Source organism: Mesoplodon densirostris, chromosome X, assembly GCF_025265405.1.
Source record: "Mesoplodon densirostris isolate mMesDen1 chromosome X, mMesDen1 primary haplotype, whole genome shotgun sequence".
Lineage (NCBI taxonomy): Eukaryota > Metazoa > Chordata > Mammalia > Artiodactyla > Ziphiidae > Mesoplodon > Mesoplodon densirostris.
The window spans coordinates 81846512-81874461 of NC_082681.1; the positions used below are offsets into that span (position 1 = coordinate 81846512).

General features: G+C 37.2%; 1 protein-coding gene across 4 annotated transcripts in view; it reads left to right on the top strand.

The window, feature by feature from the left end:
* OPHN1 (oligophrenin 1) overlaps positions 1 to 27950 on the top strand; it is a 646402-nt gene that overhangs the window by 492794 nt on the left and 125658 nt on the right. For all 4 annotated transcript variants that reach the window (XM_060086644.1, XM_060086647.1, XM_060086645.1 and 1 more), the window contains 3 exons: positions 18396 to 18480; positions 23318 to 23376; positions 24526 to 24631. In XM_060086644.1, coding sequence (XP_059942627.1) covers positions 18396 to 18480; positions 23318 to 23376; positions 24526 to 24631 — 250 coding nt within the window. The remainder of the gene's footprint in view (positions 1 to 18395; positions 18481 to 23317; positions 23377 to 24525; positions 24632 to 27950) is intronic.

Here is a 27950-nt window from a genome sequence, read left to right on the forward strand (position 1 = left end):
CCCCCCCTCCCTACCCCACCCCTCTAGGTGGTCACAAAACACTGAGATGATCTCCCTGTGCTATGGGGCTGCTTCCCACCAGCTATCTATTTTAGATTTGGTAGTATATATTAGTCGATGCCACTCTTTCACTTCGTCCCAGCTTACCCTTCCTCCCACCCCGTGTCCTCAATTCCATTCACTACATCTGCGTCTTTATTCCTGTCTTGTCCTTAGGTTCTTCATTACCTTTTTTTTTTTTTTTTTTTTAGATTCCATATATATGTGTGAGGACATGGTATTTGGGTTTTTCCTTTGACTTATTTCACGCTGAATGACAGAGTCTAGGTCCATCTAACTCACTACAAATAACTCAATTTCATTTCTTTTTATGGCTGAGTAATATTCCAATGTATATATGTGCCACATCATCTTTATCCATTCATCTGTCGATGGACACTTAGGTTGCTTCCATGTCCTGTCTGTTGTAAATAGAGCTGCAGTGAACATTGTGGTACATGGCTCTTTTTGAATTATGGTTTTCTCAGGGTATATGCCCAGTACTGGGATTGCTGGGTCGTATGATAGTACTATTTTTAGTTTTTTAAAGAAAACTCCATACTGTTCTCCATAGTGGTGATACATTCTTTTTGTATCTCCATAGTGGTGATACATACATTCATACATACACTTACATTCCCACCAAGAGTGCAAGAGGGTTCCCTTTCCCCACACCCTCTCCAGCATTTATTCTTTGTAGATTTTTTGATGACGGCCATTCTGACTGGTGTGAGTTGATACCTCATTGTAGTTTTGATTTGCATTTCTCTAATGATCAGTGATGTTGAGCATCCTTTCATGTGTTTGTTGGCAATCTGTATGTCTTCTTTGGAGAAATGTCTATTTAGGTCTTCTGCCCATTTTTGGATTGGGCTGTTTGGTTTTTTTTTATATTGACCTGCATGAGATGCTTGTAAATTTTGCAGATCAATTCCTTGTCAGTTGCTTCATTTGCAAATATTTTTCCCCATTGTGAGAGTTGTCTTTTTGTCTCATTTATGGTTTACTTTGCTGTGCAAAAGCTTTTAAGTTTCATTAGGTCCCCATTGTTTATTTTCATCTTTATTTCCATTTCTCTAGGAGGAGGGTCAAAAAGAATCTTGCTGTGATTTATGTCATACAGTGTTCTGCCTATATTTTCCACTAAGAGTTTTATAGTGTCTGGCCTTACATTTAGGTCTTTAATCCATTTTGAGTATAATTTTGTGTATGTTGTTAGGGAGTGTTCTAATTTCATTCTTTTCCATGTACCTGTCCACTTTTCCCAGCATCATTCATTGAAGAGGCTCTCTTTTCTTCACTGTATATTATTGCCTTCTTTATGAAAAATAAGGTGACAATATGTGTGTGGGTTTATCTCTGGGCTTTTTATCCTGTTCCATTGATCGATATTTCTGTTTTTGTGCCATTACCATACTGTCTTGATTACTGTAGCTTTGTAGTATAGGCTGAAGTCCGGTAGCCTTATTACATCAGCTCCATTTTTATTTCTCAAGACTGCTTTGGCTATTTGGGGTTATTTGTGTTTCCATACAAATTGTGATTTTTTTATTATTTTTCTGTGAAAAATGCCATTGATAGTTTCATAGGAATTGCATTGAATCTGTAGATTGCTTTGAGTAGTATAGTCATTTTCACAATGTTGATTCTTACAATCCAAGTACATAGTATATCTCTCCACCTGTTTGTATCATCTTTAATTTCTTTCATCAGTGTCTTATAGTTTTCTGCATACAGGTCTTTTGTCTCCTTTGGTAGGTTTATTCCTGGTATTTTATTCTTTTTGTTGTGATATTAAATGGGAGTGTTTCCTTAATTTCTCTTTCATATTTTTCATCATTAGTTTGTAGGAAAGCAAGAGATTTATGTGTATTAATTTTGTGTCCTGCTACTTTACCAAATTCATTGATGAGTAATAGTTTTCTTGTAGCATCTTTAGGATTCTCTATGTATAGTATCATGTCCTCTGCAAACAGTGACAGCTTTACTTCTTTACCAATTTCGATTCCTTTTATTTATTTTTCTTCTCTGATTGCTGGGGCTAAAACTTCCAAATCTGTGGTGAATAATAATGGTGAGAGTGGACAAGCTTGTCTTGTTCCTGATCTTAGTGGAAATGCTTTCATTTTTCACCACTGAGAATGATGTTGGCTGTGCATTTGTCATACATGGCCTTTATTATGTTCAGGTATGTTCCCTCTATGCCTACTTTCTGGAGGGTTTTTATCATAAATGGGTTTTCAATTCTGTAGAAAGCTTTTTGTGCATCTATTATGATAATCATATGGTTTTTCTCCCTCAATTTGTTAGTATGGTGTATCACATTGATTGATATGCGTATATTGAAGAATCCTTGCATTCCTGGGATAAACCACACTTGATCATGGTGTATGAACTTTTTAATATGCTGTTGGATTTTGTTTGCTAGTATTTTGTTGTGGATTTTTGCGTCTATGTTCATCAATGATATTGACCTGTAGTTTTCTTTCTTTGTGACATCTTTGCCTGGTTTTTGTATCAGGGTAATGGTGGCCTCTTAGAATGAGTTTGGGAGTGTTCCTCCCTCTGCTATATATTGGAAGAGTTTGAGAAGGATAGGTGTTAGCTCTTCTCTAAATGTTTGATAGAATTCTCCTGGGAAGCCATCTGGTCCTGGGCTTTTGTTTGTTCAAAGATTTTTAATCACAGTCTCAATTTCAGTGCTTGTGATTGGTCTGTATATATTTTCTATTTCTTCCTGATTCAGTCTCAGATGGTTGTGCTTTTCTAAGAATTTCTTCCAGCTTGTCCATTTTATTGGCATAGAGTTGCTTGTAGTAATCTCTTATTTTCCTTTGTATTTCTGCAGTGTCCATTGTTACTGCTCCTTTTCCATTTCTAATTCTATTGATTTGAGTCTTCTCCCTTTTTTTCTCGATGAGTCTGGGTAAAGTTTTATCAATTTTGTTTATCTTCTAAAAGAACCAGCTTTTAGTTTTGTTGGTCTTTGCTATCGTTTCCTTCATTTCTTTTTCATTTATTTCTGATCTGATATTTATGATTTCTTTCCTTCTGCTCACTTTGGGGGTTTTCTGTTCTTCTTTCTCTAGTTGCTTTAGGTGTAAAGTAAGGTTGTTTATTTGAGATGTTTCTTGTTTTTTGAGGTACTATGGTATTTCTATAAACTTCCCTCTTAGAACTGCTTTTGTTGCATCCCATAGGTTTTGGGTCATCATGTTTTCAAAGTCATTTGTTTCTATGATTTTTTTTTAATTTTCTCTTTGAATTCTTCAGTGATCTCTTGGTTATTTAGTAATGTATTGTTTAGCTTCCATGTGTTTGTAGTTTTTACAGAGTTTTTCCTTTAATTGTTTTCTGGTCTCCTAGCGTTCTGTTGCAAAAAGATACTTGATATGATTTCAGTTTTCTGAAATTTACCAAGGCTTGATTTGTGACCCAAGATACGATCTATCCTGGAGAATGTTCCATGAACACTTGAGAAGAAAGTATACTCTGTTGTTTTTGGATGATATGTCCTATAAGTATTAATTAAGTCCCTCTTGTTTAATGTATCATTTAAAGCTTCTGTTTCCTGATTTCTTTTCATTTTTGATCAGCTGTCAATTGGTGAAAGTGGGGTGTTAAAGTGCCCTACTATGATTGTGTTACTGCCGATTTCCCCTTTGCTGTTAGCATTTGCCTTATGTATTGAGGCTTCCCTATGTTGGGTTCATCAATATTTCAATTGTTATATCTTCTTCTTGGATTGATCCCTTGATCATTATGTAGTGTCCTTCTTTGTCTCTCATAATAGTCTTTATTTTTAAGTCTATTTTGTCTGATATGAGAATTGCTACTCCAGCTTTCTTTTGATTTCCTTTTGCATGGAATATCTTTTTCCATCCCTTCACTTACAGTCTGTATGTGTCCCTAGGTCTGAAATGGGTCTCTTGTAGACAGCATGTATACTGGTCTTGTTGTGATGTCCATTTAGCCAGTCTATGTCTTTTGGTTGGAGCATTTTTTCCATTTACATTTAAGGTAGTTATGGATATGTGTATTCCTATTACCATTTTCTTAATTGTTTTGAGTTTTTTTATTGTAGGGTTTTTCCTTCTCTTGTGTTTCCTCCCTAGAGAAGTTCCTTTAGCATTTGTTATAAAGATGGTTTGCTAGTGCTGGATTCTCTTAGCTTTTGTTTGTCTGTAAAGTATCAAGTTCTCCCTCGAATGTGAGTGAGATCCTTGCTGGGTAGAGTAATCTTGGTTGTAGGTTTTTCCCTTTCATCACTTTAAAAATGTTCTGCCACTCCCTTCTGACTTGCAGTGTTTCTGCTGAAAGATCAGTGGTTAACCTTTTGGAGTTTCCCTTGTAAGGTGTTTGTTGTTTTTCCCTTGCTGCTTTTATTATTTTTTCTTTGTATCTAGTCTTTGATAGTTTGATTACTATGTGTCTTGGTGTGTTTCTCCTTGGACTTATCCTGTATGGGACTCTCTGCACTTCCTGGATTTGATTGACTATTTCCTTTCCTATGTTAGGGAAGTTTTCAACTATAATCTCTTCAAATATTTTCTCAGTCCCTTTGTTTTTCTCTTTTTCTTCTGGGAACCTATAGTTCGAATATTGGTGCATTTATTGTTCCCAGAGATCTCTGAGACTGTCCTCAATTCTTTTCATTGTTTTTTCTTTATTCTGCTCTGTGGTAGTTATTTCCACTATTTTATCTTCGAGGTCATTTATCCGTTCTTCTGCCTCAGTTATTCTGCTATTGATTCCTTCTAGAGAATTTTTAATATCATTTCTTGTGTTGTTCATCATTGTTTGTTTTCTCTTTAGTTCTTCTAAGTTCTTGTTAAACGTTCCTTTTATTTTCTCTGTTCGATTTCCGAGATTTAGGATCATCTTTACTATCATTACTCTGAATTATTTTTCAGGTAGACTGCCTATTTCCTCTTAATTTGTTTGGTCTGGTGGGTTTTTACCTTGCTCCTTCATCTACTGTTTGCTTCTCTTTCTTCTCATTTTGCTTCACTTACTGTATTTGCGATCTCGTTTTTGCAGGCTGCACGTTTGTAGTTCCCGTTGTTTTTGGTCTCTGTCCCCAGTGGCTAAAGTTGGTTCAGTGGGTTTTGTAGGCTTCCTTGTTGAGGGGACTGGTGCCTGTGTTCTGGTGGATGAGGCTCGGTCTTGTCTTTCTGGTGGCAGGACTTCATCTGGTGGTGTGTTTTGGGGTGTCTGTGACCTTATTATGATATTAGGCAGCCTTTTTGCTAGTGGGTGGGGTTTTGTTCCTGTCTTGCTTGTTGTTTGGCATAGTTTGTCCAGCACTGTATCTTGCTGGTCATTGAGTGGAACTGGGTCTTAGTGTTGAGATGGAGATCTCTGGGAGATCTTTTTCCAGTTGATATTATGTGGAGGTGGGAGGTCTCTGGTGGACCAGGGTCCTGAGCTCGGGTCTCCCACCTAAGAGGTACAGGCCTGACAGCTGGCCACAGCACCAACACCCTGACAACCACACGGCTCAAAAGAAAAGGGAAGAAGAGAGAAAGGAAAAAATAAAATAAAGTTATTAAAATAATTTTTTTAATTATTAAAAGTAAAAAAAAATTAAATACTAGTAAGGAAAGAAAAGAAAGAAAGAAGAAAGCAACCAAACGGAAAAACAAATCCACTAATGATAACAAGCACTAAAAACTATACAAATAAAACCCAATCAAACAACATCAAAAAAAACATGGAAAGACATAACCCTAGGACAATTGGTTAAAGCAAAGCTATACAGACAAAATTACACAAAGAAGCGTACACATACACACTCAGAAAAAGAGAAAAAGGATAAAAATATCTATATCAGGCTTCCCTGGTGGTGCGGTGGTTGAGAGACTGCCTGCCAATGCAGGGGCCACGGGTTTGTGCCCCGGTCTGGGAGGATCGCACATGCCGCAGAGCGTCTAGGCCTGTGAGCCACGGCCACTGAGCCTGCACGTCTGGAGTCTGTGCTCTGCAACGGGGGAGGCCACAACAGTGAGAGGCCCATGTACCAAAAAAAGTATCTATCTATCTATCTATATATATATATATATATTGGAAGAGAGTAACCATATCAATAAACGAATCATCCAATGCCAATAAACTCTAAATTCTAAACTAAGATAAACATAAGACCAGACACAAATTAGATGGAGAAAGCAAACCCAAAGTCTACAGTTGCTCCTAAAGTCCACTGCCTCAATTTTGGGATGATTCATTGTCTATTCAGGTGTTCCAGAGATGCAGGTAAATGAAGTTGATTGTGGCGGTTTAATCCGCTGCTCCTGAGGCTGCTGAGAAAGATTTCCCTTTCTCTTCTTTATTTTATTTTATTTTATTTTTTTATTAGTTTCTGCTTTATAACAAAGTGAATCAGTCATACATATACATCTGTTCCCACATCCCTTCCCTCATGCATCTCCCTCCATCCCACCCTCCCCATCCCACCACTCCAGGCGGTCACAAAGCACTGAGCTTTGTTCACAGAGCTCCTGGGGTTCCGCTTTGGATCTGGCCCCACCTCTGCCTGTAGGTCGCCTGAGGGCATCTGTTCCCCGCCCACGCAGGACAGGGTTAAAGTAGCAGCTGATTAGGGGACTCTGCCTCACTCAGACCGGGGGAAGGGAGGGGTACAGAATACGGGGTGAGCCAGCAGTGGCAGAGGCTGGTGTGATGTTGCAACAGCCTGAAGCATTCCGTGTGTTCTCTCAGGGAAGTTGTCCGTGGATCACAGAACCCTGGCAGTGGCGGGCTGCACAGGCTCCCAGGAGGGGAGGCGTGGATAGTGACCTGTGCTTGCACACAGGCTTCTTGGTGGCTGCAGCAGCAGCCTTAGCATATCAGGCCCGTCTCTGGTGTCCACACTGATAGCCACAGATTGCGCCTGCCTCTGGATGCTCATTTAGGTGGTGCTCTGAATGCCCTCTCCTTGCGCACCCTGAAACTGGTCTCTTGCCTCTTAGGCAGTTGCAGACCCTTTCCTGGACTCCCTCCCAGCTAGCTGTGGCACACTAGCCCCATTCAGGCTGTGTTCACACAGGCAACCCCAGTCCTCTCCCTGGGATCTGACCTCTGAAGCCCAAGCCTCAGCTCCCAGCCTCCACCTGCCCTGTCGGGTGAGCAGACAAGCCTCTCAAGCTGGTGAATGCTGGTCGGCACTGATCCTCTGTGCAGGAATCTGTCTGCTTTGCCCTCTGAACGCCTTTTTGTGCTCTCCTCCGTGGCTCCAAAGCTTCCCCACCACCACCCCTCTGTCACTGCCAGTGAAGGGGCTTCCTAGTGTGTGGAAACTTTTCCTCCTTCACAGCTCCCTCCAACAGGTGCAGGTCCTGTCCCTATTCTTTTGTCTCTGTTTTTTCTTTCTTTTTTTTTTTTTTTGCCCTACCCGGGTACGTGGGGAGTTTCTTGCCTTTTGGGAAGTCTGAGATCTTCCGCCAGCGTTCAGTAGGTGTTCTGTAGGAGTTGTTCCACAAGTAGATGTATTTCTGATGTATTTGTGGGGAGGAAGGTGATCTCTACGTCTTACTCCTCCATCCATCTTGAAGGTCTCTCTAAAGACTGCCCTTTGAAGACTACTTAGAACACCTTTTCCTAAGTGCTCTGATCTACCCTGACTGTCTTTCAGTATTTTTACACTTTGTGTAGACTTTGTCTTTCTGATGCTAGCTTTAGATTAACCTTAGACCTCTAGTCCTCTTTGTTTCTCATGAATGAACTTTTCCCAGCATTGCCCTTGCTTCCTGCGAAGGTTTGTGGAGGGGGACTATGAGTGATGTGTCACTGGGATTTGGTGTTTATTTTCCTACTTACAATTAATTTGGAATTTGGGTGTTCTCTGTGTTTTCATGTGGACGGCATGGCTTTGTGTACTTTTATGTGTTTCTAGTGGTTCTGTGTTGTTTTATGGAGGATGTGTAGGGAGATTTAGATTTTACATGGCCACAATTACCTCAACATAAGCATTTCCCATATGATTAAAAATGCTTTGCAAATATTTTAATGGCTACATAATATTATGATAGACAAAAGAACCAAAATTTATCAGATAATTTCCTTCTTATTGAGCATTTTATTTGTCTCCTTTTTTATGATTACATAATTTGTGGATGAATTCATTCTAATGTTTACTTTGCATAGATTTGCTGAAGTAGAATTATTGTCTCAAGGTTATAAATATTATTAATAATCTTGATATAATTTGAATCCAGGGAGAATCAGTAGATCACATATGGATTTATTTTAATCAGCTAACTAAGGTTGCTTCCACCTTTTTTTCAGGTAGCACCCCTGTCTTCTACATATATAGCAGGAACCAGGCCTGAAATAGCTGGGAGGCATCAGTGTGGCTATTTCTGGTGCTTACAACCAGTATCTCAGCTTATTGATGGAACCATGTGCCATTATTGGTTATTAAATATTTGAAGATCTCCTGCAGCCATAGTTTATAATATTTGTTTTCCTATGAGTGTATTGTCTTTTGTCACTCTACTTGGGACACATACATATACAGCAACAACAAAAGGGCAAGTGACCTTTATTTCAGCTCTCCTTTAGTCTGCCATACCTGGGTTTTATAAGTGAAGAAGGGAGATAAGCAAGAGACTGAGCTGGCAAGGCTGTAACATGGTGAAACTGATCAATCCTCACATTAATCATTACTGCCTTCACGACTTGTGTCAGAGACTGATAGTCTCATTTTTCCTCCACTTTCTGTTAGTGACTTCTCTTTCTTCCTCTCAGTTGATCAGTTTTATCAACTGCAAGTAATCAAAGCTTATCTTACTATTAATGCAACCAGAATTTTCACAGTAATATCATATTACTCATGTTTTCTTCATTAGTTGGTACACTCTGACATGACTCGTGTGTTTTAGAGGAGCCACTATGACCTTCTTGCTATTGTGGGGTATTTTTGTTGTTGTGTTTTGTTTTTGTTTTTCTGCCTCTAAATGTGAGGGAAATAAACATTGTGCCCTCATTAGGAGTGGTGGTTAGAACTTTGACCAAGATATTCCCATGATTATTTTTATGCCCAATCTTATTATCTATCACATAACAAAACACAACAGGAAAACAGCCTCACCCTAGAATCACATTTGAGAAGTTGTTATTCAGAAACAAAACAAAACAAAACAAAACTTCCCAGGCCTAACCCTGGACCCAATGAAACAGTATCTTGTCTTGGGATCCAGGAATCTGTATTTCACAAAGCTTCCCTAATGTCTCTCGTGCCGTTTGTCACCTGACTATAGGCTCATTTTGGGGATGCATAGCTTCAGTTCATATTCTACATCAAACGATGACCCCAATATAGCTGTCAAATGGTCATCTCTGTTCCATTTTCTAGAACTTGTTAACCTTGCTATATATTCATAACGTGCTCCAGGGTGCATACAGAATTTCATTTTCTAATACGCTCAGAATGTCATTCCCAGACCAAGAGCCTATAAAAATTCATTTGGTTTTCTGTGAATTGAGTGGTTATGTCTTTACATTTTAATTCTTCTGTTAATTTGAAATTGAATATGTTTGGTTGTGAAATAGGGATCTAACTGAATTTTTTCCAAATTGTTAATTTTCTATGCTCCATTTATTGAATGTCTTCTTTTTTCACTAATTTATAATGCTGCTTTTATTGTATATTAAGTTCTTATATTTACATGATGATCTTTTCATGAGCTCTTCACTTTTTCCACTTGTTATTCTTGTACTCGTATGACCTTGTTACTGTTGTAGCATCTTTAATCACTTTTCCTATCAAGTAGCACAAATTCTCCCCAATTATTCTTCTTTAAAAATATGTTTAAACCATTTTTGCCAACTCATTGTCCCATGTAAACTTTTTATCATGTTCCAGAAAACATAAGCTTTCTGACATTTTAATTTGAATCCTATTAAATCTAAAACTTAATTGGAGTCAAGTTGATAACTTTTCAGTATTTAGTCTTTCTGTACAGAATCACAGTATATGTTTTCATTTATGCAGTTTTCTTTTTGTATCTTATATTTTTTCTAGATAAGTCCTAAATGTTTACACATATTTATTCCTAGGTTTGATTATAAAAATAACATATACACACACACATGCACAGAGTGCCATTTTTTCCTATTATCAATAAATTTTTGAACTGATTATTGCTAGTGTATAAGATGCTTATGATTTTTGTATCTTTATTTTCTGACCAAGAATTTTAACAAGCTTTCCTGTGAGTTTTAACAATTTTTTAATTGTTTATCTTGGGTTTTTTGGATGGACAGTTACGTCATTGATAAATAATTCTTACTCTATATCCTTTCCAACAGCTCTAAGTTTCCTATTCCTTGTTTAATTACATTAAATGTCCTAGCTGTTCAATGCCTTTGCCATTCATTAAAATCATCTGGAGAATTTAAAAAACAACCAAGACTCACCTCCAGAAGTTCTGATTTACTTTACATAGAGAGGAGCCTGGGCATTGTTATTTTCAAAGTTTCTCAGAGATTTCTAGAAGTTAGGTTTGAGAGTCATTGTTCAAAACACTCTGATCCAATGATAAGTAGTAGTGGTCAAAGAAGGATTCCTTACTGGCTTCTGATCTTAAGCTTTAACTATGATATCAACTGATAATTTGAGATAGATTCGGTGGTGTACTGGATGCTCTCATATTGGCTCATGAGACCTGACTTTGCACATCTTTTCCCAACTTCAAGTTTATAGACATCATGTGGTAGCTTGGAATTGGCCCCACTCCACAGAATTTGGCAAATGCTGCAAATCAAGGCTCCCCTCCTCTCCCAGCATACCATTGTAAATATTTCCTTCTATTCCTAGTCTAAGGATAACTTTTATCTTCATTAACATTTGAGTTTTATTGAAGCCACCTTTCATCATATTGACAACTTATCACCAAAGTTTTAAAACTTTTATTTCTTGCAGTAATTTTTTTTCAGAGGGATGCCTGTATTCTGATTTTTCAGAGTGTTTCCCTTTTTTTGAGCTACACTGACTTTTCCTGGCCCTAATAACTTTTCAGTTTGTTGTTTCTATTACATTATAGACAAGGAGGAGTCGAATTTGGGTTTGTAAGATATTGGTTTGAGTTCTTGCTCAAAACTTTTAGGTCCAACTGAGTAGAAAAGTGAAACATTACTCCAACAATCAGTGCTGTGGTAAACCTCAGATTCAGAGGGTAGTTCGTTTGGGTGGAAAAGCAAATCTCAGTCACTAACTTAGAGGAATATCTTGACTGCATGTTTCTCCAATAATTCTCTATAAATACTATCTTGTCATAAAGATGTGCATAAGAATTAGGCAATATAAAGCTGAAATTGGCATTCTCTGAGAAGTATTTGGAATTCAGAAATCATAGTCATGTCAGTTACATGCAGACCCATATGTTTTACAATCAAGTGAGCTGAAATTTGGGTTAGATAGATTCTTTTGAAGATTAAAAAGCCTAAATGCAACACATGGCTAAATTGATTGCCACTTTACTTTTCACTGAGAATGGATAGGCCTTGGGCAGGGCCAAGATTTTACACAAATAAGGCTGCAGTAAGCTTCAGAATATACCAATTACCAATTTATATAGGATGATATTATTCTCATTCAAGCAATTGAAGTGTTGATTCTATAGCTGGGAATCTTTTGCCTTTACTTAGTGCAAAAGGATGAAGCTTGCCTACTATATGCCAGACACTCTTCTGAGAGAAAAGGATAATATAAGGGGAAGCACAGGCACAGGCTTAAAGTGGTTGCCCCTGTGGAGGGCATAGGCACTAAACCTTGTTGGCATCACTGCAGCACCTTCTATGCCAGCATGCAGAATGCAAGAGCTATGGAGGTGTGACTACTTCCACATGTATTTTGATGAGTGGAGGCAAAGGGCTGTTGTAAGCCATGGCCACCACAGAGAATCCCCACTGGTGCAATGCCCAATGGAGCTGTGGGAATGGGGCTGCCTCCATTACCCCAGACTAGTAGAACCACATGTATGCAGTTCCAGCCTGGGAGAGTCACCCCCAGTGAACTCTGACCCAGGTGAGCTGCAGAATGTGCTGTGCCGACCAAGTCATGGGAGCAGGGCCACCTAAAGCCTTGGGGACAGGACCACTACCCCAGTGTGTCTAGAAGGCAGGATCCCCACCCAAACTGGCCTTAAGATTTGGGACTTTCTCAGTACCAGTGCCCCTTTCTATTTTCCTATTTATTCCTTTTGGAATGGGAGTGTTTGTTCTATGCCTGTCCCATATTTGTATTTTGGAAGCACCTAACGTGCTTGATTTCACAGGTTGCCAGCTGGAGAGCAGTTTGCTTCAGGATGAATTATCTCACCAGTATCTGATTTAGATGACATTTAGATAAGACATTGAAATTAGACAATTTTTTAAACCATAAACTTTATTTAACCCTATATATTAAGAATATTACCAATTAATATGTAATATAACAAATTATTAATGAGATATTTTACATTCCTTTTTGTACTAATTATTTGAAATGTAGTGTCTATTTCTTTTTTTTTTTTTTGTGGTATGCGGGCCTCTCACTATTGTGGCCTCTCCCATTGTGGAGCACAGGCTCCGGACGCGCAGGCTCAGCGGCCATGGCCCACGGGCCAAGCCACTCTTTGGCATGTGGGATATTCCCGGACCGGGGCATGAACCCGTGTCCCCTGCATCGGCAGGCTGACTCTCAACCACTGCGCCACCAGGGAAGCCCTGTGGTGTCTATTTTATATTTACAGAATATCTCAACTCCAACTAACCACTATTTTTCCTTCCATTTTTATTGAGATATTATTGACATATATATGTTTAAGGTGTACAAAATAATGATTTGACTTACATACATCATGAAATGATTACCACAATAAGCTTAGTAAAAATCCATAGTCTCTTGTAAATATAGCATAAAAGAAATAGAAAATAAGATTTACTCTCTTAACAACTTTCATATATAACATAGAGCAGTGTTACTTATCTTTGTCATGTTGTAAATTACATATCTAGTACTTACTGATCTTATAACTAGAAGCTTGTACCTTTTGACTACCTTCCCCCATGCCCTGTCTCTGACAACCACAAAGCTGATCTCTTTTTCTCTGAACTTGTTTGTTGGTTTTTGAAGTATAATTGAAGTATAATTGACCTACAACACTGTGTTAGTTCCTGGTACACAAGATAGTGATTCAATATTTCTGTACATTTAAAAACGATCACCATGATAAGTATAGTTGTCATCTATCACCTTACAAAGATATTACATAATTATTGACTATATTCCCCGCACTGTACATTTCATAATGTAATTAGAAGTTTAATCTCCCTAACCTATTTCTCTCCTCCCCTCAACCACTACTCCACTGACAACCACCTGTTTATTCTCTTTATCTATGACTCTGTTTGGTTATGTTTTCATGTTTGTTTTGTTTTTTTAGATTCCACATGTAAGTGAAATCCTACAGTATTTGTCTTTCTCTGTCTGACTTATTTCACTTAGCATAATACACACTAGGTCCACCCATGCTGTGACAAGTAGCAATATTTCATTCTTTTTTATGGCTGAGTAATATTCCACTGTGTATATATACCATATATTCCTTATCCATTCATTTGTCGATGGACACTTAGGTTAAACCTCATTACCTTGGCTATTGTAAATAGTGCTTCAATGAACATATGGGTGCATATATCTTTTCAAATTAGTGTTTTCATTTTCTTCACATAAATACCCAGAGTAGAGTTTCTGGATTTTATGGTAGTTTTATTTTCAATTTTTTTAAGGAATCTTCATATTGTTTTCCATAGGGGCTGCACCAGTGTACATTCCTACCAACAGTGAATGAGGGTTCTTTTCTCCACACCTTCACCAACACTTATTATTTATTGTCTTTTTGATAATAGTCATTCTGACAGATGTGAGGTGTTAGCTCATTGTACTTTTGATTTGCATTTCCGAAATGATTTTGAACATCTTTTCATGTGCCTGTGGCTATCTGTTTATCTTCTTTGGAAAACTCTCTATTCATGTCCTCTGTCATTTTTTAAATTGTGTTGTTGGTTTTCTTGAAGTGGAATTCTAGGATTTCTTTTTTACATTTTGAATATTAAAATATATATAGGGGCTTCCTTGGTGGCGTAGTGGTTGAGAGTCTGCCTGACAATGCAGGGGACATGGGTTTGAGCCCTGGTCTGGGAAGATCCCACATGCCGCGGAGCAGCTGGGCCCGTGAGCCACAACTGCTGAGCCTGCACGTCTGGAACCTGTGCTCCGCAACAAGAGAGGCCACAATAGTGAGAGGCTCACACACCACAATGAAGAGTGGCCCCCACTTGCCGCAACTAGAGAAAGCCCTCGCACAGAAACGAAGACCCAACACAGCCAGAAATAAAAAAAAAATTTAAATTATAAAATATATATATATATATAATCCTTGTATATATCCTTGTGTGTGTGTGTGTGTTGTATATATGTGTGTGCGTGTGTGTGTGTGTGTATACATTCTTGTCGGATATATCATTTGCAAATATCTTACATTCAGTAAGGTGGCTTTTCATTTTGTTGATAGTTTCCTTTGCTGTGCAAAAGCTTTGTGAGTTGATGTAGTCTCACTTTTTTTTTGCTTTTATTTTCCTTGCCTGAGGAGACATATTCCAAAAAATATTACTAAGACTGATATCAAAGAGCCTACTGCTTATGTTTTCTTCTAGATGTTTTATGGTTTCAAGTCTTATATTTAAGCCTTTAATTAATTTTGAGTTTATTTTTGTAAATGGCATGAGAAAGTATTCCAGTTTGATTCTTCTGCATGTAGCTAGCTGTCCAGTTTTCCCAAACCATTTACTGGAAAGAGGGTCTTCTCCGCATGGTATATTCTTACCTCCTTTGTTATAGGTTAATTGACTATATAAGCATGGGTTTATTTCTGGGCTCTCTATGCTGTTCCATTGATATATGGGACTGTTTTTGTGCCAGTACCATACTATTTTTATTACTGTAGCTTTGTAGTATAGTTTGAAATCAGGACATGTGATATGTCTACTTCTGTACTTCTTTCTCAAGATTGTTTTGGCTATCTGGGGTCTTGTGTTTCCATACAAATTTTAGAATTATTTGTTCTACTTTTGTGGAAAATGTCATTTGTATTTTGATAGGGATTTCATTGAATATTACTTATATTACTGTTATTTCTTTCTAGTTTAATTTCATATTGGTGTAAGGTTTTATTCTTTTGAATTTATTAAGGTCTGTTTTATGGCCCAGAATGTGGTCTATCTTAATGAATGTTCTATATGAACTTTAGAAGAATGTGTATCCACTTTTGTTGGATGAAGTAGTCTATAAATGTCAGTTAAATCCAGCTGGTTGATGATGCTGTTCAGTTCAATTACTTACTGATTTTTTACCTGTTGTATTTGTCAATTACCAATAAAGGGGTGTTGAAAAGCACGTTTCAGTGCTTTCTTGTTGGATGCATATCTTTTAAGGATATGTATGTATTCTTGGAGAATTAATCCTTCTATTTAATGGCCCTCTTTGTCCCTGATAATTTCCTTGATCTGAAGTCTTCTTTGTTTGAAATGAATAGAGCTACCTCAGCTTTGTTTTTTATTAATGTTAGCATGGTATATCGTTCTCCAGCCCTTTTTTAATCTATATGTCTCTATATATTTGAAGTTGGTTTCTTGTAGATAATATATAATTAAGTTTTGTTTTATAATACTCTCTGACAGTCTGTGTATTTTCATTGGTGTATTTATACCATTGACATTTAAAGTGATTATTGATATCGTTGTATTAATGCCTACCATAGTTGCTACATTTTTCTGGTCATGGTCCTTGTTCTTCGTTTCTCTTTTCATTTTCCACTCTTTTTCTGCCTTCTCTGGGTTTAACTATTTTTTAGGATTCTATTTTTTCTCTTCTGTTAACATATAAATTATACTTTTTTAAAACTCTTTTTTAGTGGTTGCCCTTGCATTTGCAACATACATTTACTATTTATCCAAGTCCTCTTTCAAATAATACCATACCACTACACTGTTAGTGCCAGTATTTTATAACAGAATGTTTCTAATTCCTCTCTTTAATCCCTTATAACATTTTTGTCATTCATTTCACTATCCATAAGCTATAATCACTGAATACATTGTTGCTATTATTTTAAACTTTTACCTCTTAGACCAGTTAAGAATAAGAGTAATAGTGTTTTGTTTACCATCATTTATTCCTCCTCTAATACTCTTCATTTCTTTATGTAAATATGAATTATTGACCTATGGGTTTCTCTGTGAAGAACTTCTTTTAACGTCTCTTGCAAGGGAGATCTACTGGTGACAAATTTTCTTAAATTGTAGATCAAACAATTGTCCTTGTTTTTATTTCCTCTATTGTCTTTTGTTTATTTGAGAAAGTATTTATTTCTCATTCACCTTTGAAAGGTAATTTCTTTCTTTCAGGTTGGTCTTTTTTTTTTTTCTTTAACACTTTAAATATTTCATTCCACTCTCTTCTTGTTTACATGGTTTCTTGAGAAAAGTTGGAATAATTCTTATTTTGCTCTTCCTTCAGTAAGGTGCTTTTTTCTTCTGGCTTCTATCAAGATTTTTTCTTTGTCTTTGGTTTTATTCAGTTTGACTGTGGTATGCCTAGGTGTAGATTCTTTTGATGTGTATCCTGATTGGTGTTTTCCAAGATTCCTGCATTTGTGGTTTTTTGTTTATTATTAGTTTTCAGAAATTCTCAGTCATCATTGCTTAAGATATTTCTTCTGTTCCTTTTTATCTTTCTTCTCCTTCTAATATTCCCATTGCATGTATGTTGCACCTTTTGTTATTGTCCCACAGTTTTTGGATATTCTCTTCTGTCTTTTTCTTTCTTTTTTTTTTCCTCGTTGCATTTTATTTTTTGGAAGTTTATACCGACATTTCTTCAAGTTCACTGATTATTTTCTCACCTGTGTCCATCAAAGGAATTCTTCATTTCTGTTATGGTGTTTCTGATTTCTAAAATTTCCTTTTGATTCTTTCTTAAAGCTTCTATCTCTCTGCTTACATTAATCGAACTCCTTTTTTTAATGTTGTCCAGTTTACCCATTATGGTCCTTGGTATATTAATCATAGTTGTTTTAAATTCCTAGTTTGATAATTATAAAGTATCTGCCATATCTGAGTCTTATTCTGATGTTTTCTGTGTTTCTTGAAACTTTTTTTTGTCTTTTAGTGTTTTTTTTTGTAATTTTTGTTGCAAGCTAGACATTATGGGTAAAAGAAACTGAGGTAAATGGGTCTTTAGTGTGAGGTTTGATTTATCTGACTAGAGTTTAGCCAGTGTTTTTTGGTTGCTGTAACTGTAGGTCTCAGGGGCTAAACTTACCTCTGGTGTCCTTGTTTTAATTTCCTCTATTGTCTTTTGTTTTCCCTAGAGACTTCTTAAATATTGTCTGAGAAGAATAATTCTTTTAGTCATATTCCCTTGTTATTATCCAGGAAGCCTGTTGATATGGTGGTAAGGTGTGAGGGCAGGGGTAGTGTTCTACAATTCTACAATTATGTCTCAGTATTTTAGTGAACCTGTGCTCCTGGCCTGTGACTTTCACAAGCATTTCTCAGTTTTGTTTCAGTTTTCCCCCTTAGAAGAGCCAGGAAGGGATTTCATTTCTGGAATTGGGAATTTCCCCCTTACCAGGTCAGTTAAGCTCCAGTAAAGTAGTTTCTCTTGAGGTTAGGCCTTATTAAGAAGAATGAAATGCTCTGTGCATATTTTTAAATGGCTAATTTTCTTATCCCCTTCTCAGAATTACAGTAACATGAGGTAATTTTTCTCAGATCTTCACTGTAAGAACCTGATAGGGCTCCTGGAGGTAAAACTCACAAAAGCTTGGGAGTCCCCTAGGACTGGGCATGCTTAAAATTTTTAACTCTCAATCTTGTCCACACTGAGCAGCTAGCAATTTGCCAATTACAGATTGGGTTTTCCTAGTGCTGTACTGTTTCCCAAGGAGTTTTCTACCCTTGGGCTTCTGCTCTATACGTTTTGATTCTCTGTATCTGCCTGTCTGTTTCTTCAGTTTGTCCTATGACCTCAGTTCTCTGATGGAACTAAGAGGAGTTGACTTTCAGTTTGTTCCATTTTTTTTCTTAATGTGTGAATGAAAGAGGTGGCTTCCAAGCTCCTTACATCCCTAGCTGGAATATAAGGGAATTTTTGAGACCTCAAAGACATGTTTGTTGTAAAGTTTTCATCTTTTGAAAACTGGTTAGAGTAACCATCTTTTAATTAATGCACTTTATTTTTCTTTTAAAGGGATAAAATGTAAGATCTTGTGGAATGTTAACTTTTTTCTCATTTTTTTCTTCTCAAATAGATCCTAAATGTCCAGGAGATGTTGATTTTCATAATAGTGACTGGGACATTAAGACAATCACCAGCTCCTTGAAATTCTACCTCAGGTATATATATATATATATATGTGATATGATTTGGAACATTCCTTTTCAGAGTTGATGAAATATTTCTGGATGGAGATTGGAGTTAATGTGGTCCCAATTTTGGGAGGTTGGATCGGATTGCTAAAGAAAAAAATAGTGATAAAAATTTCTGTCAAAGAAGAATGTGCATTAGGAGACTTTTTAAATTTTGGGAATTTAAGTGAAGGAAGCATCAAAATAATAGAATAGTTATTGAAATATGACTTTTTTGAAAAAAAATTGGCTTTAAAAAAGATTATTTAAAAATCACACCCTTAAAATAATTGAAGTTTTGCCACTGTGCACAGATAGGGTGATGTCACAAACGGGCTCACTAGTAAAATCAGGAGTTGTGACATTTCAAGGTTGTTAACATGTTTTGGTGGATAATAACCATTTTGAAACATTAAATTGCATTTACACAAACATAATTTGTATATTTGTATGTCTTTTGTTATAATGGAAATAAAACCCAAAACACTACAACCATAAAAATGTTAGAACTGAATGAAGTGACAGCAGTCGGGAAAAAAAATAACTTACAAGAAAAATTTGGGAATGCACAATGATGATGAATATATCATTCAATTTATTGTCATAGATTTATATTACGTAAAAATATTTGTGACATACACACTTTTTAAAGTCATTCATTTCTTATCATTTTCTATGTCCCATGTATGCACCATACTTTATGTGGTAAAATGTCTTCTTTTCAATTACTGTACTCTTTAGACGTTAAGATAGGTAATTTAGCTATGGGAAATGTCATTAATCCAAAATAGATTGGGTCCCAGATATTGCTATTAAATGACCTTCTGCTGTAGTATCATCTTAGAACTTTAAGTAAACATGAATGCTCTTTCCAGGAGTATTTCTCCTGCCTATGCTGAAGAAGAAAAGCACTGGTGTTGGAGCGTTTATTCTTTGCTAAGCTGTGTTCTAGTTGCTTACGTTGTCAATATCATTTTTTTTTCTCACAATAATCTTATAAGGTAGGTGTTACCATACTCATTTTACAGATGAAGAAATTAAATCATACCCCTCCCCCATTAAGTAATATTCATGATCATGGCTCATATTATTTGAACCTAAGTATCTCTGACTTGTAAGGCCACTGGTATTGGAGCACCTTATTCCCCTATTCCCCACTGCCCAGGGGCTGTGGCCTTCTTGGAGTTGCTTGGGTAATTTAAGAAAGACAGAGCAATCTGCTATGCATACTTTCAGGAGACTCGTGATGATGAGAATAATGCAAGTAAATAACTGTGTCTCTAGCCTCCTTAAAAGGAGTTAGTTTTTTCAGAGATTTATATAGAGTATGTTCCTCCCACATTACATCTTTCCCAGCTTATCCCATAACAAGCAGTGTAGCTCTTTTGAAAGATGAGAAGATCAAGCCTGAAAGTTTGAGTGGCCTGTACCCCCAATAAGATATATTTGTTCTTAACTGTCTTATCCATGAACATTTAATATGTACTAGCCAGTCAACACCCTTTAGATTTCTTAAATGTGTCAGTATTTTCATAGTGGACTTCCTCCATCTGTGTTCTAGGCACCTAACTCACCCCTTGTCTCCAACATTTCTAGAAAATTACTGTAAAAACCATCCCTTCTCTCTTCTGTATCTTTACCCTCTCTCATTCAACAGGCTTTTTCCTCTCAGCATGTAAATATGCTCCAACATTACACATCTCTTTGCATTCATTTATTCTACCATTCACTAAACCATACAGTAAACATTTCCTGACCTACTCTATGCCTAGCATGGTATCTGGCAGTAGGCATACAGTTGTGAATAGATATGACCTTAAAAAGGTTATAGTCCAGTGAAGTAGACAGACAAAAGACAAATAATTATACAAATATAACGTGCTATGATAAGTGCTCTGAAGGAAAAGTGCAAGGTGTTATGCAGTCATATAATAGGAAGGCCTAACTTATTCTGGTTTTTAGTTTGGAATGAGGTTTGAATTATAACTTGGAGTCAACTGGGGGTGGGGGAGGCAGTTCCAGACAGAAATAACTTCATATGCAAAGACCTTGAAGCAAGAGGAAGACCCTTTTAAGAAACTACATGTACCAGTTTACGTGGAGTATTGAGTGTAGACAGGGAGGAAGAGATATGTAGGGGCCAGATCATGCAAGGCCTTTTAGGACATTTTAAGAATTGGGGTATGAATTTATATTAAAAGGAATGAGAATATATTGAAAGATTTTTAAGCAGGAGGTTATATGATGAGATTTGCATTTTGAGAAAAGCAGAGAGATGAGATTAGAAAGAGGCAAAATAAGTAGAGGTGGAAACCAATTAGCAAGCTATTGCTGTGGTCCCAGAAAGAGATGATACTTCTATGTGGACTAGGAAGTAGCGGTGGGGATAGATAGAAGTAAGCATATTCAAGAGATTTAGGGAGTAAACTTGTATATGAAGGTGGAGGAGAGGGAGATAAAAGAATGGCTTCCACATTTCCGGCCCATACAACCAAATGATGGTCATACATTTACTGATTTGGGAAACATAAGAAAATGACTAAATTTGAGGGATATGACAAGTTAGGTTTTGGATATGTCAAATTTGGGTGTCTGAAGAAATCAGGACAATAATTTTAAGTAGGCAATTTGATATATAGGAATGAAACTCAAGAATTCTGGGCTCGAGCTAAAAAATTGAGAATCATCATCAACAGTGTAGATGATAATTGGAGTCAGGAGCTTAGGTGAGATTGCCTAGTGAGATATTTCACCCCTTCCCAATCTAGCTTCAGTGTATGAAGTAATATACACTCCCTGTCTCTGCTTCTTAATGTCCCAGTTTACTCCTTAACCCACTGCATTCTGACTCCTGCCCCCTCTGCTCTATTGAAGCTGCTCTTGCCAAGGTCACCAGTGATTCCCTCAATTCTAAACACAATGGACAATTGTCAGCCTTTACCTTATTTGACCTCTTTGTAGCATTTGAAGCTGTTAACGAGCCCTCCTTGAAATTTTTTCTTCTTTTGGATTCTGCTAATCCATTGCTTTTGGATTTTCTCTCACCTCTTTGACCATTTTTAGAAGTCCCTTTTATGGACTTTCTACCTGGTATTTCCTAGGGCTTTCCTCCCTTTTTACTACATTGAAGGGATGGAAAATTCAAATATCCACAAGAGCCAGGACATGAAAATGACTGAAGTAGACTGCTTTCATGTTAAACATGTTGCATATAAAACCTTTACTTGCATAGCAATCCCTTTGTTTATATATAAACAGCAATATTCTTTACTTCCACAAATAACCATATGGACCCAATATAGACAGATCTTTCAGTTTTTCAATAGAGGCAGACAATATTGATTTTTATGTGAAATACACAATTTTTTCGTATTCTGATGACTCATTCAATTCCATTTCTTTTTTACACACTACTCTGGACAGGGAAGAAATGTTGAAAGGTCTCATGTAGCTGTTGGCTGCCAGTTTGTCATCTTTTCTTTAGCAGTGGTATCTGTTCTCATGGTTCTAATCACCCTCCTAGGTTCATGATTTCCACATCTACTTCTCAGATCTAGAAAGGCGCTGCATCCATCTTCCTAATAAACATCTGCCTTTGGCTATCCCAGAAACCCTTCTGACATAGCATCTCCACTTCCCTCTCAATCAATTTCTAATCTATTCAGTCACCCAAACTAGATTACTCTCTCTGTCACCAACATATGCAATTGTTGATGAAACTCTGTCTTTAATGTCTTTCAAATGACTCTCCTCACATTTTCTTTCTATCCCTAATGGCACTATTTTCATTTAGGCCTTTATTATTTCTCACCTAGATTACTACAATAATAGCAGTGGCAAGCAGTATAACGTAGTGATTAAGAACATGGACTTGAGACAGACTGCTAAATTCTGCCACTTACTAATTGTGTGGTCTAGGATGAATTATTTAACTTTTCTGAAGCTCAGTTTCCTTATCTATGAAATGGAGATTATAACAATATCTACCTTACAGGGTTGTCATGAGAATTAAGTGAGTAAATATATATAAACCACTTAGAACAGTGGATAGTTTGTTATTATTATTATTATTAGTGTATTACTTCCTTCCTCTGAGCCATGCATCACCTACATTTTGTATATGGAACTTTCCTCAACTAGACTATCAGCTCCTTGGAGGTTTAGACTATGTCTAATTCATCTGGATCCACAATACCTGGCACAATGCCAGTCACAAGTAGGTGCTCAGCCAACATTTTTTTTTTTTGGCTGCACCACACAGCAAGCGGGATCTTAGTTCCCCAACCAGGGGTCGAACGCGTTCCCCCTGCAGTGGAAGTACGGAGTGTTAACCACTGGACCGCCAGGGAAGTCCCTCAGCCAATATTTTTTGACTAAATAAAGAAACCTATTTGAGGCTCAATTTCCTTCTCCATTAAATGGGTATTTGAATTACTGCTTCACCTCACAGGATCTTTGGAAGGATCAAATGGGAGGACAGATATAAAAGCACTTTGGAAACTGAGGAACTATCCAACTGTAAGGAATTCATAGTAGCATTCATAGTGGGTCCACTTTGGAATTTTGCAGGACTGATTTGTGCCTCTTTTCACTTTGGGGAACTAATTGGAGACCCTGCACAAGGTCTCAGCTTATACTTTTATAGGTCTTCTGTCGAATTACTGGCAACTAGGATTCCTCTGACAAAGTTTCAGATGAACAGAGAAATGTATGTAGTCATTAATCTGTGGAGCTCAGAAGCTTAAGCCTTGCTGCTCACAGAACTGCTCATCTAAGGCCTTGCTACTCCCTCCCCAAAGGAACTTACAGTCTTCATTAATTTCAGGAATCTTTCTGAACCTGTCATGACCTATAGACTTCACAAAGACCTGGTCTCTGCTGCCAGTAAGTATTTATGTTACTTAGTTAATTGTGTTGTCCTCGCTTCTAAGTAATGTTTACAGCAATAAGCCTAGAAGACTGCTTGAGGGAAAAAACAAACATATACACAGATTTTGTCCACTATCAAATGAGAGTATTCTTACTTGCTAACTCAAGTGTTGTATTACTTTTCATAAATCAATGTTAGTTGAGTGAATTGGAGAAAACTGGCTAACGAGGGATATGACAGGTCTGAGGATTTTATTGATTGATTTTGCCTCTTACATCAGAACAAGATGGCTCACATTGCCAGGGGACAGCAAAATGTTTCCATTACAGTTACTATTTCAGCATTTTTTCAGCACTTTGCCTTTTCAAGTGCTTTTCAATTGTGTTGTGAATTATTACTCCTAAACTTTTAGTGCTAGCATCACATTTTTTTAGATGGTAAGACCGATGGTGAGGGTGGAAGGGTACATAGGAAATAAGGCATATAGAATCACTCAAAAAGTTGGCAGCTGAAGAAGCATTAAAAGTTTTGGCTGAGGCCACTGTATGAGTATCCCTCCCTACCTTGATGTGACTCTTCTGCATTATGCCTTGTATGGTATTCAGGAAAAAGATTCAGGGGATTTGTCTTCATAATGAATCTTTGTTGAGGCAAGAGAGCTTTGATCTTTACTCTGAGGTCTCTCAGTGATTTTCATAGGAACCCAGAGGCAGAAGCATACCTCCTAGTTCCACAAGGAGAGTGGGTGGGCAAGGGATTCCAGCTGGAAGTTTACATGTGGAACTTTAGGAGCAACCTGCTGTATCCAGAATTCTGACTTGCTCTGAGACAGTCTTGTCTTCTCTACTCATATTTCTTTGCTCTTCTCTCTTCTATTTCTTCATCTTTCTAGGCCTATTTCTTTGTTTTCAATCTATGTTTTTATCGTTTAGTCAGTCTCTCTCCCTCCCTCTCTTTCTTTCAGTGTCTGTTTCTTTGTCTCTCTTTGTCATTGTGTCCCTGTGTCTATATATCTCTCTCTTTTCATCTCTTTGACTCTGTGTGTCTCTGATTGTGTCTGTGTGCACATGTGCATGTGTATGTGTGTGCCTGTGTGTATATGTATGAGAGTTTGCTTGATCCAATTGCCCAGAAGGCAAAACTATCTCTCTGTTCTCTCTCAGAGTCTGACAACCTGGATTATCGGCTGGGAGCTATTCATTCCTTGGTATATAAGCTACCAGAAAAGAACCGAGAGATGCTGGAACTTCTTATAAGACACTTGGTCAAGTAAGTAACTTCTAGGTTTTCAGGAAGAGTTCCTATTAGAGGGCTGGCCCACATGGTAGCACTGCAGATAAACTGTCTGTCAGCTTATTAAGTCCCAGCCCCCAACTGCTTCATCCTGGGCAGTCTGAGTGTTCTGTGAGAAAGGCAGTTTTCCCTTTACCCTTATATATATCCTCTCAGGATCATCATGCATCTTAGTTGAGGGGTTATCTCAGTTGAATGGTAACACCAGGTAGAATGGTGGCTGAACACAGGTTTTGCTGTCAGATAAACGTGGGTTCAAATCCCAGCTGTGTAATCTTAGGAAAACCTCTCTTAAACTGTTTGGTCATCTATAAAATGAGAGTAGTATTCCCTACCACATAAGACTGTTGTGTGAATTTGAATGAACACAGGTGAAGTACATGGCACATAGGAAGTTCTCAAGACATGGGAGTTATGATTATGGTCACCTTCTTTGCTTGGGTGTGACATGTAGGAACAGATAGCAGCATTCCAGAGAGTAGGTCTGGTGATGGGCTCTAAGATGGGGGGCGGTGTAAGGGCATGTGTGCCTCACTGTGGTGCTTCCTGGCATGAAGGCTCAATGTTGTGAATAAAGAAGAATTTACTTGACTCATAAAAGGCTAGCTGCTCTAAGGAAACAGTATGGTGCAGCAGAAAATACTCTGTCCAGGAGTCAGCAAACCTGGGTTCTAGTGTCAGTTCTGCTACTAGCTTTCTTGATGACCATGGGCAGGTCACTCTTAAGACAATTCCTGGTGTATTAAAAAGTAAGTAAGTGAGACAACAAGCTTAGAAAAATTGTGATGCATTTTAAGTGTTTGTGTTTAACAAAATAAAGCTATCAGCACACTCATAAATGCATCGATGAGATATTTTAACCTCATTTGGAGAATATCTCAAAACACCTAAAATTGAGGCCCTTAGTGAAGATTAAATGGCCCTCTTTGCCTCCTGCTATAATAAATCCTGATCACTCTGCACCTCTGGACCTCAGGTTCCCCTGTGATATGATAATATCTCTCCAAGATCTGACCAACTCTGACATTCTAAGTTTTTTTGTTTTTTGGGGTTTTTTAATACATCTATAGCCAATATTGCAGACAAATAGGCAGAATTAACAAGACAATGGCTTTTATATTTATTGCCAATGTCTGTAATTTGGGCTAATAGCAAACGTTGAAAAGCATTTTCTTTCCAAAAAAATTGTTTATGATACTCTCCGTAAAGTACAAAAATCAGCACATGTTGTTAATTTGAAGTTGCCCGGGGAAAAGGGACTTTGGGTTCAAATTTCAGCTTTATTGCTAATTTGCTATGAACCTAAAGAAAGTCCATCCTACTCTCTGGGCCTCAGTTTGGTCATCTATAATATGAGGGGACTGGAATAGCTAATCTCAAAGGGTTCTTCTAGCTCTTACTTTCTAAGAGTCTTAATATGTGACATGAGCCAAGGATTCAGTTGAAGATTCTCCTACTAGCAGTTAGTGAGAGACACCTACCTCCCTCCACCCAAAGGCTGGCCATCTACCTTACTTGAAGAATCTTGCTCCTCAAAATCCTTAGAACAAAACAAACAATAGACACAAGCACAAAAAACACAGAACTAGAAAGACAAATAATCTTAAATATGTGAAAAACTGTGCAAGTTAACTTGTAATAAGAAAAATGCAAATTCAACCTACATTAAGATACCATTTATTGGCAAACCCTAAAGCTTGACCACATTCTGTTTATGAGACTTTGGGGCACAGGGAGTCCAACACATTGCTGATGTTAATGCAATACAAATACAGACCTACAGCAGGGAAATTTGGCAATATCTAACAAATCTGCATTTTCAGTTATCCTTTGACCCAGCAACTCCACTTTTAGGCGTCTACTCTGAAGACATACCTCCACAAATACAAAACAACATATGCACAAATTTGTGTCAGTGCAGTGTAATTTTTAGTAACACAATATTGGAAACAACATAAATGTCCAATAATAAGTGGCTAGTTATGTAAATCATGATATATTCAAGCAATGTGGTATTATATAGTCATTAAAAAGAATGAGGAAAATATGAATTTTGTTTTTGAAGTGATTTCCAGATGCATTACAAATTTCCGCACAAAAACTTGTACACAAATATTCATAGCAGCATTATTCATCATTGTCCAAAGGTGGAAACAGCCCATATGAGCATCAAATGCTGAATGGAAAAAGTAAAATGTGTTATCAACATACAATGGAAAATTATTCAGCCATAAAAGGAATCAAGTACATGGATGAACCTTGAAAACATTATGCTAAGTGAAAGAAGCCAGACACAAAAGGCTACATATTACATTAGTCCATTTTTATGAAATGTCCAGAAAAGACAAATCTCTAGAGGCAGAATGTAGGTTAATAGTTGCCTAGGACTGAGACGTGGGAAGTAACAGCTAATGGTTACAGGGTTTCTTTTTGGAGTGGTGAAAGTGTTCTGGAATTAGATAGTGATGATTGTTGGACAACTCTGTGAATATATTAAAAACCATTGAATTGTACCTTTTAGAAGGGTAAATTTTATGGTATATGAAATATATCTCAATAAAGCTGTTATAAAAACAAACTAATGAAAATGGTTACTACGGGGGTGTTGACCTGAAATAGACTACCAGATATTTCTTCAGCAAAGATGGGTTTATTTGGGATGAGCAGAGATTTGTAATTTGGAATCTGCAACCATGCCAAACAATGGGCAAGTCCCCACATGACAATGGAAGGACAACACTTTTATAGAGGGGAAAAGAAAGTTGGGAGGGCTATAGTAAACAAAGAGTCCATAGCTTTTCATTGGCTTGAGTCCTTGGCAGGAAAGAAAAATCTGTTTTCTTCCTGTTGGGCTCTGCTATCATGGCAGGGTATGAGGGCTCCCCCTTCTGGTCTCCTGACTATATTTAATTGAGGCTTCTCTCTTTTTTTTTTTTTTTTTTTTACAGGGGATAGGTGGTGACTAGGGTGGAAGGGACAAAGATGAGAGCTAGATTCCTCTGAGTCCACCTCCTTCTATGGTTTTGATTTTTGAGCCATATTAATATTTTAGGTATCTAAAAAGTAATATTAAATCAAAAGGAAAACATTAAAAACCCTAAAATGGAATGTAAAAAAGCAAATGAATCTAAATGTTTATCAAATTCATAGCATAGTCATACAGAGAAAACAGTTATTTCATCTAACTTGTCAGCACAGCCTCTGATTCATGCTAATGAAATATATTCTAAAAACAGGAAAAAAACTGCAAAAAAAGTTGTAAGCGTCATCCAGTAGGTTTATTAGTACTAGTAAT